The sequence below is a fragment of the Engystomops pustulosus genome, chromosome 5 (assembly GCF_040894005.1).
Source record: "Engystomops pustulosus chromosome 5, aEngPut4.maternal, whole genome shotgun sequence".
Taxonomy (NCBI): Eukaryota; Metazoa; Chordata; class Amphibia; order Anura; family Leptodactylidae; genus Engystomops; species Engystomops pustulosus.
Genome location: NC_092415.1, coordinates 32,261,812 through 32,276,158, shown reverse-complemented (window position 1 = coordinate 32,276,158; position 14,347 = coordinate 32,261,812). Strand labels below are relative to the sequence as shown.

General features: G+C 41.1%; 1 protein-coding gene across 1 annotated transcript in view; it reads left to right on the top strand.

Moving 5' to 3' along the window:
- The window catches only part of CALB1 (calbindin 1), a 64,438-nt gene that overhangs the window by 5,914 nt on the left and 44,177 nt on the right, over nt 1-14,347 (top strand). The window contains exon 3 of the mRNA XM_072151550.1: nt 1,123-1,197. Coding sequence (XP_072007651.1) covers nt 1,123-1,197 — 75 coding nt within the window. The remainder of the gene's footprint in view (nt 1-1,122; nt 1,198-14,347) is intronic.

The following is a 14,347-nucleotide window of genomic DNA, read 5'->3' as shown; positions in this document are numbered from 1 at the left end:
TCAATAATAAATGACAATAATTGTTGTCAACAATTACCGTAAATAATAAGTATGCCAGTTTGTTCTAAGTTGAAGAAAAATGTCAATGTATATACAGTCAGCTCCCCCTAGTGGACACTTCTGGTAGCCCGAATTTATATAATAGCCCCAATGCATATTATTCTGCAGACTGTAAATGTTGGTGGTCTTCTAAAAAAAGGGATCATGTGATTAATATCTAAATACTGCAATTATTCCGGATAGATTTTGCTAGTAGTGCAGCTAAAAAAGAGAAATTAGACACTGCTGGCCCATGTTTTCGTACTTTGTTCCCTTAAATGTTGTATATCAGGGTGCATGATATATTTGCACAAAAATTAATAATGTTAAAAATTATAAAAATGTGTTTGACATATTTAAAGGAAATTTACCTTCAAAATCCATCATGATAAACCAGGAATACTTTCTCGTTGATCCAGGCACCGTGATTGTGTCCTTCTAAACTCAACTTTTAAAATTACACTTATGAGTGCAAATGGGTCTGTAAGGACTTATGTGCCTGCTGCATCTTCCTGGGTTTTTACACTGTCTGCCTTCCCCCTGTTCCTTAAGCACTTCCCCTTCCCTCTGCCTGCTGTAATCTCACACAGAGGGAAGTGCTCCTGCACAGTGTAACAGCCCCTAAGGCTGCAACACATAGTGGCTGTGGTAACACTCCAAAAGCCATTGTGGCTAATTAATATAATTAAGAAAACTCAATAAATACAGTTTAAAAATAAATATAAGAAGATTACCACAGTCATGGTGCCTGGATCTATGAGTAAGTGATGGATTTTGATGGTAGATTTCCTTTAAGGAATTTTTTTTAAGGATTTTTAAATGGCCAAAAATTGCTTAACATTTATGATTTTAATAGAGTTTGCGTAAGATTGTGTAAGGATTATCCATCGGTATGATCACTGGAGACCCCACCACTTCATCTATTTCACAAACTAGGGCACCGAAAACCAAATTCAAGAGTAGTTGGGATAGAGAGATGGTCAATTGTGTGCTGCTGCTCCATTCAAACTCTATAAGACAGACACAGATAGCTGATTATTACTAATATTGCAGTAATTTCACATAAAATGTCTTATTTTGTAGGAATTATCGGATAAAATGAAAGCCTTTGTGGATCAATATGGGCAGAACAGTGATGGAAAGATCGGGATAGTAGAGGTAAGATCCCGGCTCTCCTTCTGTCTGTGCTTTTTATAGTTTAATCCACTGCAAATGTGCAGGAAAAATTCTATGCTATGAATTAGTGACTTTTGCTCCGTTTGTGATACATTCATGAAGAAAATGAACAGTGCTCAAGAAAATTAGCAGGAGCCGTATAAATGAAGTATATTCATTATCTCGTCTCCTGGAAGTTTGCAGAGCAAAAGCTTTTGTGCTCCTCCCTATGGAAAGCAGAAATAACTCAAAGCAGGGTAATGTGACACTGGATGGAGGCTCTAAGTCACACTATTCCTTACAGTATCTCTTAGCAAAGAAAATTCGACTCAGTTTTGATCTTCTTGAGCAGAAATTAAGGACATGTATTAAAAAAAATGGTACGTACCATGAGCCATCAAACCATCCCCTGTGCAGTATGGCTGCAGGTAATACACCATATCGCCTTCATTCTACATAGGATACAATGCAAAAGCTTTATCTCGATTATCATAGGGTGTCAGCTGCCAAGTGCCCAAACTGGGCATCTGTCCAAGGGCCACGCACTTCGGAGACTTTATAAAGCTGCATAATCTGTCTCTACCAATGGTCAAGTAGTGCTGTTCGTGCAGATGTACACCTTGGTTGGATTTTCCTATAGGACATCAGCCATGAGGAGAATTGAGCCTCTTACCTCAGGCAGCACCACCTGCAGCGAGATGTGGTGGCAGCATCAGGGGAGCAGTCATCAGCTACAAAACAGAACTTGACACTTAAAAATAGCATTTCTTCACATCAGCATTTGAAGACACTTCATGGAGAACCCACATACTAAAAAAACAACCTGATATATTACTACTGGGTGGGCTGGAGGGGGAGCCATGCTATAGCTTGCCTCAGGCAGCAGAAATTTTAGGATTACCCCTGAGTGCAACCCAAACAATTGGGACCTATAGGTCAGGGAGTTATGCATGGTCATAGGATGGAGCATATTTCCCCTGAGCAGTTGTTGAAAACTGATTGTATCGGAACCAGGGAGAATCTCCCCTGAGATATATTGGTGTCTTCAGGATGCCCATATAGTTCGTTGTTATGGCAGAGAAAGGATTAATTGACTCCAAGTTCTGCCAAGTGAGTTGTGCATTAAGGGTCCCCTAGACATTACTTGAGGCTCCGGAAATTCCACCTCTGTATGTACATGAACAACAAGTTTAGGTACCAATAACACTAGTGTATTTGGACAGTCATTTCAGGGCAGTGACAAAAATTAAAATGGGCAACCATTAAATTTGGCTGCAATTCTCAATGGCATAAATGAGACTTTTCTTTGGCATCTTCTTTGACATTAGCTAGCTCCCAGCCAGAACCATCCAGTGAGTCACAGAGGGGCAGCTCTAACGGCCCGAGTTCCCATCTCCATAATTCATCTTTGGCTCCTCCTCACTGATCCCCCTCCCTCCGCCTATCCCATACTCACCTGTGCTAACCAAGGAGGTGAACACTCATGGCATTGGAGCTGCCACTCCTGTAAATCACTGGACGGTGCTGGCAGGGAGCCAGGTATTGTCTAATATATTATTAAAGTACAGAATGTCGACAAAAGGCATTTTCAAACTCATCATTGCAAAAGCTTTTGGAACCTGTCAACAGCTAAAAATGACATTCTTGGTGACAGGTTCTTGTTAATACAATACATGAATAGGGTTGTCAACATAAGCAGCTGATACTAAGCTACCAATGTACAGTATATATTCACATGACCTAAAAATAGAGACACCTTATAGAATTAGTGAGAAACAGTAAGCCTGTCTATCAAGCATCACTAAAAAGCTAACAATAAAAAAAAGAAAAATACTGTACTGTAGTACAAAGATAAATGTAAAGGAGACTGATAAATTAGGAGGTAAAAAACTGATGTCATATGCAAATTACATTGCAAGTGACCAGAGGGCGGTCCTAAACTTTACAAGTGCTCCAGGTCTCATTGGTCAGCATGAAAGACTTGAAAAAAAAAAAATAAATAAAAATATATATATATATATATAGTTATCGGAAAAAACGGCAGCACTCCAAAGGCTTGTGAAAAAAAGTGTAGTTTATTCCAACATGTGCCAAGCTACGTTTCGGCTCCCATGGCCTGGAGCCTTTCTCAAGCCTTTCTCAAGGCTTGAGAAAGGCTCCAGGCCATGGGAGCCGAAACGTAGCTTGGCACATGTTGGAATAAACTACACTTTTTTTCACAAGCCTTTGGAGTGCTGCCGTTTTTTCCGATAACTAAGTATTTTGGGACCTCTCGTCCTGGCCCCTGGATGTGCACCCATACCTGAATTTCTTTGAGTGCTGCGACTATCTTTTCTGTATATATATATATATATATATATATAATATAATGATATATAATATTATAGTACAACATGTACAGCTATGTAGACTGCAGTAAATAGCCATTTCCAGTCTCCATAACAAGCAGGAACCTGTGGATAGACACTGTCCTCCTCTATAATTTACCCAATTTAATGGTAGTTCTGTGGATGCATTTTATTAAAGTCTTACATGTCCGAAAATGAAAAGCATCATCGATAGTGATCATTCACATTGACCCACAGGAGGAAGTAGAGCAAGACAGAATCAGAAGCTGGCAGACTATCATGTACATGTAGCAGACCTTACACTCAGTTGGCACGAGATGTCTATGAGAGCAACATGCCAGTGTTAGTAACAGATTGGTTTCACAGTATTTTATTTCACCTTTGTACATTGCAGTACTTAATGCGATTCTTTTAAAAGGAGTTTCCAATCTAAAATATCTAGAATATATCTGTAAAATAGCGCAAGCCCAGGGCTTCCCATAACCTGTGTCTACTTGCCGGCCTGCACTAAATCACAGATGACCGCTGGACGATGCTCCCTACTCTGAGTTTGTGCACAGAACAAAATGACAAATAAACAAGAGAGACAGACAAATAGTGATAACAAGCAAACCAAAATGGTGGTGAGATACCAAATCATAAAGCAAAGAATAGTCAAGGGTACATGCAAAAGGGGTCAGAAACACAGCAAAAGCACCGACAGAGTATATGGATAATCTTGTCTAACAAGCCCCTGTAAATTGATGACTGAGGAATTTATGCAGTGACTGGACACCGAATCAGACTCTGATTGAAACACCCAGTACACTAATAGGACCATGTGCACATAAATTTCAAGCTGACAGAGGCTGCTAAAACAGTCAATAAAACAGTCCTCTGCAGAGTATATACCTGGAACTACAACAGGTGAACTCAGACCGATGACCTAGATCCTGCAAGAGTTCTGATATTCTTAATATAAGATCAGCAAGGATCCAATACCCAGCACATCCAAAGAGCAGCTGTTCTCAGCAGCTGATAAACAGGAAGCCGATAGCTCCATTCTCAGTGTAGTGGTCAGACCAGGTTACTGCAAATCAATTCCCATTGATTTTGATAAAAACTTAGCTGCTGTGACTCATTCATGTTTCCATCTCTGTTATCGTGAACATCCTGGGGGGATGCCGGATGTTGATTCCACACGAAGATAATATTGATGATGTACAGTTACAGGCAGTCCCCGGGTTACATACAAAATAGGGTCTGTAGGTTTGTTCTTACGTTGAATTTGTATGTAAGTCGGAACTGTATATTTTATCATTGTAATCCCAGCCAGAACTTTTTTGGTCTCTGTGACAATTGGATTTTAAAAATGTTGGATTGTCATAAGAATCAGGATTAACACTAAAGCTTCATTACAGACACCTGTGATAACTGTTACAGCTGTATATTATAGCCTAGGGCTAAAGCACAATAAATTACCAATATCCAGAGGACCGCCTGTATATTTAGCCAGGAAAATCCCTTTAATTAGAAAAAAAAAAATAGAATCAAGTTATAAAAATTATTTAAAAATTCCAGACATCCTGCAAAAAACAAGCCCCCCCCCCCATAAAAAAATTAAGGTCAAAATGGAAAAACCTAAATAAATATCTGCTAGTACTGTGGTGGGAAGGGGTTAAGTGAAGATGGTAGCAGCTTTTTGTTGACAGAGAATCTAAATGTTACCCAATTAGCATCCGTAGGACTGTTCTGTGTGTGTAAGGCTTCAGCACAAATCTTCCTTCCAATGCGTCAATATCCTGTAAATGAAGTGGACCGGCAGCTAAGCACAGAACCTGCCTAATGCGTAGGACTCCTAGGCGAGAGCGTCCAGTCCCTATGAATTGTGATGTTTACGATATATTGTGATGGGTCCAATACTGTTCGAGGAATAATTTGGGAATATGGCGCTCCGCTCATAGATGGAATGTCGGATGTATTCCCTAATGTGCACGGACTCTGTCTCATTCAATCAGTCACCGAGCGACACACCTGAAGGTCTGGCAGGAAATTTCAATATCAAATGTAAAATCCTATACATAATATACCATAACTACAGCATCACTGACAAGACACATAAATATTGCATATTGCATCCATATAAATCTGTATATTTAAGGTTTCATGTATAATGTATAAGCTCAAATTGTAGCAGTGTTTCTATATTTATAGGATGAACTCTGCTTAGATAACATATAATGATTTTACGATACATCATGCAATGCCTGCAAGCTACATCATGTTATCAGGTTCCCTACAGAGCACATACCAGATCCTCATATCTCAAGGAAATATAAGAAATAGAAAAAAAAAGGTCATATTAGATGAAAAACTTCTTATGGCGAACATTTGAAAATAGTATCTCAATACAATACGTTATTTAGGAGGGGACATTTAGTTAGTTTCCTACTTGCAGGTAGCATGTTATAGAGCAAGAGGAGCTGATCCAGTTGGACATAGTGGGGCTTATTTACTAAGGGTCCGCGGATTGAATTTCTGTCGTCTGATATTCGGGATTTGCGCCGCTGGGACAGGTATTTAGAAGGGGATTGTGTCGCACGCGATCGGGTTTTGGCGCAGTGGCGCCGGCTTTCATGCAACAGAAATCAGGGGGCGGGCCAGTGGACGATCCGACTGATTCGGACAGAGCGCGGAATTTAAGATTAAAATCGCAAGATCAAGCACTTACATGCAGCGGGAAGAAGAAGGTGAATTCCGGCTGACCTGAGCGGGGAAGGGACACATGCTAAAAATGGGGAGCATGATCTTCTTGAATCGCGGCAGATGTGCTTACCGGTCGGACAATGCACTTTCGGGCATCGCGCAGGATAGATAAGTAAATGTGCCCCAGTGTCCTATCTGCAGGCAGCTGTTAAAGACCAGAAGAAGCTGAGCAGATTGTACATAGTGTCCCGTCTGCCGGCAGCATGTTATAGAGCAGGCGAGCTGAGCAGATGGTACACAGTGTCCTATCTGCAGGCAGCATGTTATAGAGCAGGCAAGCTGAGCAGATGGTACACAGTGTCCTATCTGCAGGCAGCATGTTATAAAGCAGGAGGAGCTGATGAGATTGTACATAGTGGCCTATCTGCTGGCAGCATGTTATAGAGCAGGAAGAGCTGAGCAGATTGTACATAGTGTCCTATCTGCAGGCAGCATGTTATAGAGCAGAAACTGCTAAACAGGTTGTAATGGCATACTTTGTAGAGGCAGCATATTATAGAGCAGAAGGTGGTGAGCTGAGTGTAATAGTCTTCTGTCTGGAGGCAGAATGTTATAGAGCAGAAGAAGATGAGTGTAATAGGGTCCTATCTGCACACCGAATGTTATAGAGTAGTTGGAGCAATGCAGGTTTTAAAGGTAGCTGGTAATGTTGGCATTCTGTATGGCAACCATCCAATTATTATACAATAGCACCAGCACCAGGAACATACTACACAGTAAAGTAAAGGCATGTGGAGTTCTCTATTATCTATTGGATCACACAAATCTATTACTTTACCCACTTTTTATAATTATGAATTACATCTCATGTCCGGCTTCAGCGTTTGGTCCTTACTTTTATAGCGGACAGTTTGTATGGTGCAGACTTATCAGCCAATTAATCCTTTTTACATGCCAACTTTCCTATTGATTGTTACTGAGGAGACTGTAATTGGACTGCTGTGGTGAGCGTGATGGTGCCTTAGCAGACTGCGTTATCTCCCAGCCATAGTCTATGAATCTTGTATTAAGGAAGATGGATGCATTACACTGCTCCATATCTGCTGCAGGGCCAGAGCTGCGAAAGCAAAGACCACTCAGAGGAAAGACGACTATAATAACGAAGATTGTCCTAATATTACAGCACTTTGTCATATGAACACCCTAAAACACCCTACTGTCTGTTACATCCTATATCCATGCCACAGCCTTAGTATGTTATAGTTAGAATTGCTAATAGACTGATGAGACATAAGACCTGGTGCTCTGTGATAAGATATGGACCTTCATCAGGACCTCTATTGTGTGAGTGTCCACCGCTGGATAATGCAGCTCATGACAAGCACCAAGGACCAACCCATGACTCAACTACTGATTCAAAGCACATAGGGAAAAGAGAAAGAGAAAAATTATTAAAGTAAAACTGCACATTTCATTACAAAACTATCAATGGACCCGTTCAGCTCCTCCTGCTCTATAACATGCTTCCTGCATATAGGACACTTGACAATCTGCTCAGCTCCTCCTACTCTATAACATGCTACCTGCAGATAAGACACTGTGTATATAATCTTCTCAGCTCCTCCTGCTATGTAACATGCTGCCTGCAGATAGGACACTGTATACAATCTGCTCAGCTCCTCCTGCTATATAACATGCTGCCTGTATATAGAACACTACGTACAGTCTTCTCAGCTCCCCTTGCTCTATAACATGCAGACTGCAGACAGGACACTATCCATAATATTTTCAGATCCTCCAGCTCTATACCATACTACCCGCAGGAAGGGCACTGTAAAATTTGCTCAATTCCTCCTGCTCTATAATATGCTGCCTGCAGATAGGACACTATATACAATCTGCTCAGCTCCTCCTATTCTATAACATGCTACCTGCCAATAGGACACTATGTATAACCTGTTCAGCTCCTCCTGCTCTATAAAATGTTGCCTGTAGATAGGACATCATGTAAAATCTTCTTAGCTCCTCCTGCTCTATGACATGCTGCCTGCAATATTTTCATGACAGGTTCTCCCATGAGAACTATGGTTGCATTCTAAATAGCTGTCAAGATAAAACATCTACATCAAGCTCTATACTGCTGTCAAAACTATAACTTTAAACTAAGTTTTCACCCCTTAACGACCAGGACCTTTTTCGTGTTTGAGTTTCAATTTTTTACTCCATAACTTTTTTATTTTTCCATGTAAAGAGCTTCTTTTCTGCGTAACAAATTGCACTTCATAGTGATGGTATTTAATATTCTATGTCATGTACTGGGAAGTGGGAAAAAAATTCCAAATGCAGTGACATTGGTGAAAAAAATGCATTTACGCCATTTTGTTGTGGGCTTGGATTTTACGTCTTTCACTATGCGCCCCAAAGGACTTGTCTACTTTATTTTTTGGATCAGAACGATAACGGGGATACCAGATTTATATAGGTTTTATAATGTTTTCATACATTTACAAAAATAAAATTTTGCCATCTTCTGGCACTAATCACTTTTTCATACATTGGTGAAGGGAGCTGTGTGTGGTGTCATTTTTTTGTGACTTTAGATGAGGTTAGCATTTTGAGGACTGTACAGCCTTTTGATCCCTTTTATATATTTTTTTTTTATATTTTGCAAAATAGCAAAAGAGTGGCATTTTTGGCTTTGGGCGCTATTTTCCATTACAGGGTTAAACGGCGGAAATAACCTGACATTTTTGGATGTGCACTGTGTGTTGGAACATGTGAGACATACTGTAGACAGGGCAGAGCAGACACGAAGGAGCTGCTTCCTGTAATGACTCAGCAGAGTCCAGAACTGGAGTTCATATTCCCACCCCCTCGCTGCAGTCTATATCCAGTTTTACTTTACTATCTGTTCTTAGCAACCAGAATGCAGGGCAGAAGGGAGAGGGGCTGAGACACAATGAAAGCAGAACATTAGCATCCAAACAGCGGCAATAAGGCGATGAATGTATACTATGTATATTCATGTTAGTTTTTAGGCAATGCAGCTATACAAAAAAATGTAATAAACTTTACAGTTCAGCTTTCACTATCTGTTTCAGATCCCTCTCCTAGACAGGACGGAGAGTCTCATAGAGACTACCACCTGTCATGGCAATGGATGACCACATGGGGGGTGAAGATATCAGCTAAGATGGTGTAGTACATGGGACGCAGGCATTTAAATGCCACTAGCTGAATTTAATTGGTTAAAATCCACATTGTATAGAGAGGGCTCAGCCCGTGATTTGACACTTTGGCTTGCAAATTTACAGAAACAGACTGACGAGAGAAGAGCACCTAGAAAATGAGGATTACAACTTACATTATGGGAGGCAATTTACTCATCATGTTACGCACTTACACTGGTTTCTGCAATGTGGTGGGAACAATCCCACCTAATTCAGCCGTTTCATCCACTAGTCATCAGATGTGTATGGATGGGGGAGGGGCTTGGATAATTTCCATCTCTAATTAAGGAAATGGGAATACTATGACAGGTAATCGAAGAAAGTCTAACTTTTAGTTTGCCCACGATACCATCATCCTCTATCTATTCCACCCTTAAGAGGATAGGAGTAAAAGCAATTTACAGAAAGAACCAAATTTTGACCTTAACCCGAAAAAACCCTGAGTTTGCAGAACCATGAAAAACCTTCAAAATCAACACAGGCAATATTTCATTTTTTTCCCTGTTTCCTACATTTTAGCAAGACTTGGTCTATGTGTTGTTCAGAAATAAAAGGCCATGGAGTCAGTGTGCTAGAAATTATTTGTTAAAGGTCAGAATATTAGGCCATGCCTGGAGGGTTATGGGAAATGCGCTGTGCTTAGATTTGGTGCTCACAGATTATGAAGATTAAAAGACAAAGTGGTTAATGGTTACATGTACATAAACTTCCACTCTATCTCACATACTATAGTTATTGGAGCTTTAAATTGAATGTATAAGAAGTAGGTTGTGTAGCCCGGTACAGATAGTCGCCGGGTTACCTACACAATAGGTTCTGAAGGTTTGTTCTTAAGATGAATTTGTATGTAAGTTGAAACATGTATATTCTGTAAGTGTAACTGCAGCCAAAGTATTTACACCTTTAATAACAGCAGCCTGGGGCTAAAGTTTAGTAAATTACTCTCATCCCCAGAGCTGGGTGACTAGGGGTCAGCTGTAAATCGGGTGTGAAGAGGATTTGCTCTTCTTATATTTTCTTATGCCGTTTTTTAACAAAAATAAGCCTTTAAAAGTTATGCAAATGAGCCTGAGGGGCTCCGGGCTCCATAGCTGTTAATTGAGCCTGGAGCCCCTCACGCTCATTTGCATACTTTCTAAAGGCTTTTTGTTGTCATAAGAAGGGCATAAGAAGCTTAAAGAGCAGATCCTGCCAGAGGGGGCGCTCACCAGTATGTCAATGTGCTTGGTTTACAATCCTTCATCCTGGTGGTATATTTGCTTTAAGTCATGCTTTAACTCCTGTATAAGCTTCCCAGCACATTGCTTGTAATATGGTCCATCATGCACGATCCTTAGGTTCCTCTTTTCTTAGGATATACATTGTGTTATACATTCCAAAAAAAATCTCAAATTAGAACAAAATCTAGACAATGACATGATAATATATTATAATTATAGGTTATCTTTGAGTAGTTGCAGAGGCATAACTGTGTTAACACAATCACACACATTTATATACTTCTAGCTGCTGGCTACATGGGGGAATAAGACAGCAAGAAGTAGAGCTGATAGAGTCCTAGTCCTGCCATTCTGACGTCCCCTCCCCCGACATTTATTATTTTAGCTGCTGGCTCAACTGTGTACTGTGGAGGATGTGCATTGTTAAATACATATTATGGTGTACAATGTGCAGCATAATGTATATAATGGTGCACATCCTCCATTTTTATGTGGCCAGGCCCCGTGAAACTGTGGGCCCTATAGCCGCTGTTATGGTTGCTACCTCTGTAGTTACACCACTGAGTAGTTGTGTAAAAGTGTCCTACTGTTCTTCACGAAAGATAGGATTTTAAAACAAAAAAAAAACATTTTGGGGGTCCCAAAATCTGTTACATCTTCAGGTCTTCCTTCTATTCAACTACGAACTTTGATATGGCGCTGCCAGGTAGCACTTTCTCTTTTTCTCCCTATCAGTTTCTGGCTATCACTGGGATGGGAAAGAAACAAAAGCCACGGTACCGCATGGTGCTGAATCACAAAAAGGTGCTGAGACGGTTCTTTTAAAAGCTGGTCCAGGTGAACTTGCATCCACCCACTGAGTGGGGCACCCCTGGTCTGGGATCCCTCGAAGTTATGTGTTTATGGGGAAATCTGCCCCTCTAGTTATACCCTTTGAAAAGATGGAAAATGCACGTCTGTACTGTCTGAGGTGACCAACACAATGCTTCTCCTCATCACACATGCTAGTCACTGGCCTCATTGGATGACTGGTCACTGATGAGTCCAGTGTGTCACTAATCAATCATTCCCTGTATATTTAAAAGGACCAGTAAGACTAGAGGACCCCTGGAGTATTTGAATGTTAGCATTAGAATAGAAACTGGGTTATCATGATGAACAATTTTTGGATTGAATTTTTGAAGTTTTTATTTTTATATATCCATGAAAACATCTGTAATTTAACTGTATAGTATACAAAAATATGTTATTATATAGTCTTTAGTTTCTCCCCTCTACCCTGCGGAGGACATGTCTACAAAACCATACTATAGCCCTCAATGAGCCCTCTGCTGTCTATTGGTGGAGTCTCTGCCCATAAGACTGCTGTAAAGTGGATCACTAAATGCGGTTACTAAAGCAGATGAAAAGCTCAGTCAAGATGGCCGCCGCCACGATCATCAAAAAGTAGTAAAATAAAAAATATACCTTGATAAAAAAAAAATGTTATGTTGTAGGTTTCACACATGTAAAATTTTAATTAAACCTACCATTTGGGATCTACCTTGTAAGGCAGACCCAATGGTAGGTTGCTGTGTACTGTCCAAGCTCTTTTTTGTTTAAGCAATTTAATTTAGCAAAACTTATTAATAAACTTATCTTTTATTTATGCAAATTTTCTTTAGAGGCTACTGGGAGGTGGAGTAGCCGAGCCATGGAGCTTCATGCAGCTGCGCACACATATGCAAAGCGCATGCGCAAAGTTGCGTAGCCTCGGCTCCAAAGCCGGAGCTACTGTGCATGTGCAGAACTCCGGCTTCGCAGACGAGTGTGCACAGCTGCGTGAATCTGTGCACTGAAGCTACGGGAGGGATCAGGAGTAGCCTTTCTTGTTCCCTACTGCCAGCTTCACACAGCTGCTCACAGTCATCTGCAAAGCCAGAGTTCTGCGCATGCGCACTAGCTCCGCTGCAGGCCACATCACTATGCACGTGCGCTTTGCATATGCCTCGGCTCTGAAGCCAGGGCTGCTGCACAGTTGCAGAACAGTAGCCTCTAGAGAAAATTTGCATAAATAAAAGATAAGATTTTTGATAAATTAAAAGTTTAAACAAAAAAAGGCTTGGGCTCTATAAACCAACCTATCATCAGATCTACCTTATTAGGTGGAGCCCAAATGCCCAAATGGGTAGGTTTCCTTTAAGAAATTTGGTGATATATAACTTTATAAAAAGTCTCTGTATTACGTTATTATTTAGAACCCATATGACAAATTTGACAATTTTCCTTTCTAGAATTGGCCACATTGTGCTTAAATGTGCGACCAGAAGCTACAGCAGCTAATACAATGTTCAAGGGTCAAGCACAGGCTAAAGCCCTGGAGCTAGAATGGTAGATGCTTCATCCTTAGGAGTCATTGTGCCTTAACCCTCTAAAGGACCTAAGGGCTTTTAGTTTTCAGTAAATTGAAGTATAATTCGTCCCCCGCTACATTAGAAGGCCCTGGATGGTATATAGGTCACTTGCGTTCTCTATTTATTACATATGGGTCAGGAGAATATTCCATGTGCTGTATGTGGGTCACTAGGCTCCTTGTATCCCAAAGAGGCACAACAGTATATTGAACACTAAATGCGAATTTTCAGTAAATACAGGTCATATTAGGGAGCCATTAGTATGTGCATCATGGTATGTATAGTAACCCTCGTAGTTATCACTAGAACAGTATAGCCAGTGCTGTACATGTAGCTTTGCCCAAAGTTCATGCTTCATAGTGTACAGCATGGTGTCAAACATAAGGCTGCCCAATCCTACACCTGTGTTGGGAGAGCCTTACAGGGGCAGGGTACTCAGATACTCACCTTTACCCTCTCCTAGAAGCTACAGTATAGTTTTCTTTTTTAATCCTGTGTTCAGCAGCTGTCATCACATGTGCCGGCTGGCAGAGCTGGTGCATACAGCTTCTGTGGGGTACCCTGACTATTATCTCGTGTGGAGGCACATTAACTATTGGCTTATGTGGGGCACTCTGACTATTGCCTTCTGTAAGGGCACTATGACTATTGGCTACTTGATGGAGGGAATCTGACTATTGGCTGCTGTAGGTGCACTCTGACTATTGGCTGCTGCTGGGGGCACTCTGACTATTGGCTACTGTGGGGGCACTCAGACTATTTGTTGCTGTGGGGACACTCTGACTATTGGCTACTTTATGGGGGCACTCTGACTATTGGCAGCTGTAGAAAGACTCTGACTATTGACTGCTGAAGAGGCACTCTAACTATAGACTGCTGTGTGGTCACTCTGAATATTGGCTGCTGTAGGGGCACTCTAACTATTGGCTCCAGTGGGGGCACTCTGACTATTGGCTACTTTATGGGGGCACTTTGACTATTGGCTACTTTATAGGGGACCTCTGACAATTGGCTACTGTGCGGCACTCTGACTATAGGCTGCAGTGTGGGCACTCTGACTACTGGCTGCTATAGCGGCACTTTAACTATTGGCTTCAGTGGGAAACTCTGACTACTAGCTACTGTGGGGCACTCTGACTATTGGCTACTTTATTGGGGCACTTTGACTATTGGCTACAGTGGGGCACTCTGACTATTGGCTACTTTATTGGGGCACTTTGACTATTGGCTACTGTGGGGCACTCTGACTATTGGCTACTTTATTGGGGCACTTTGAC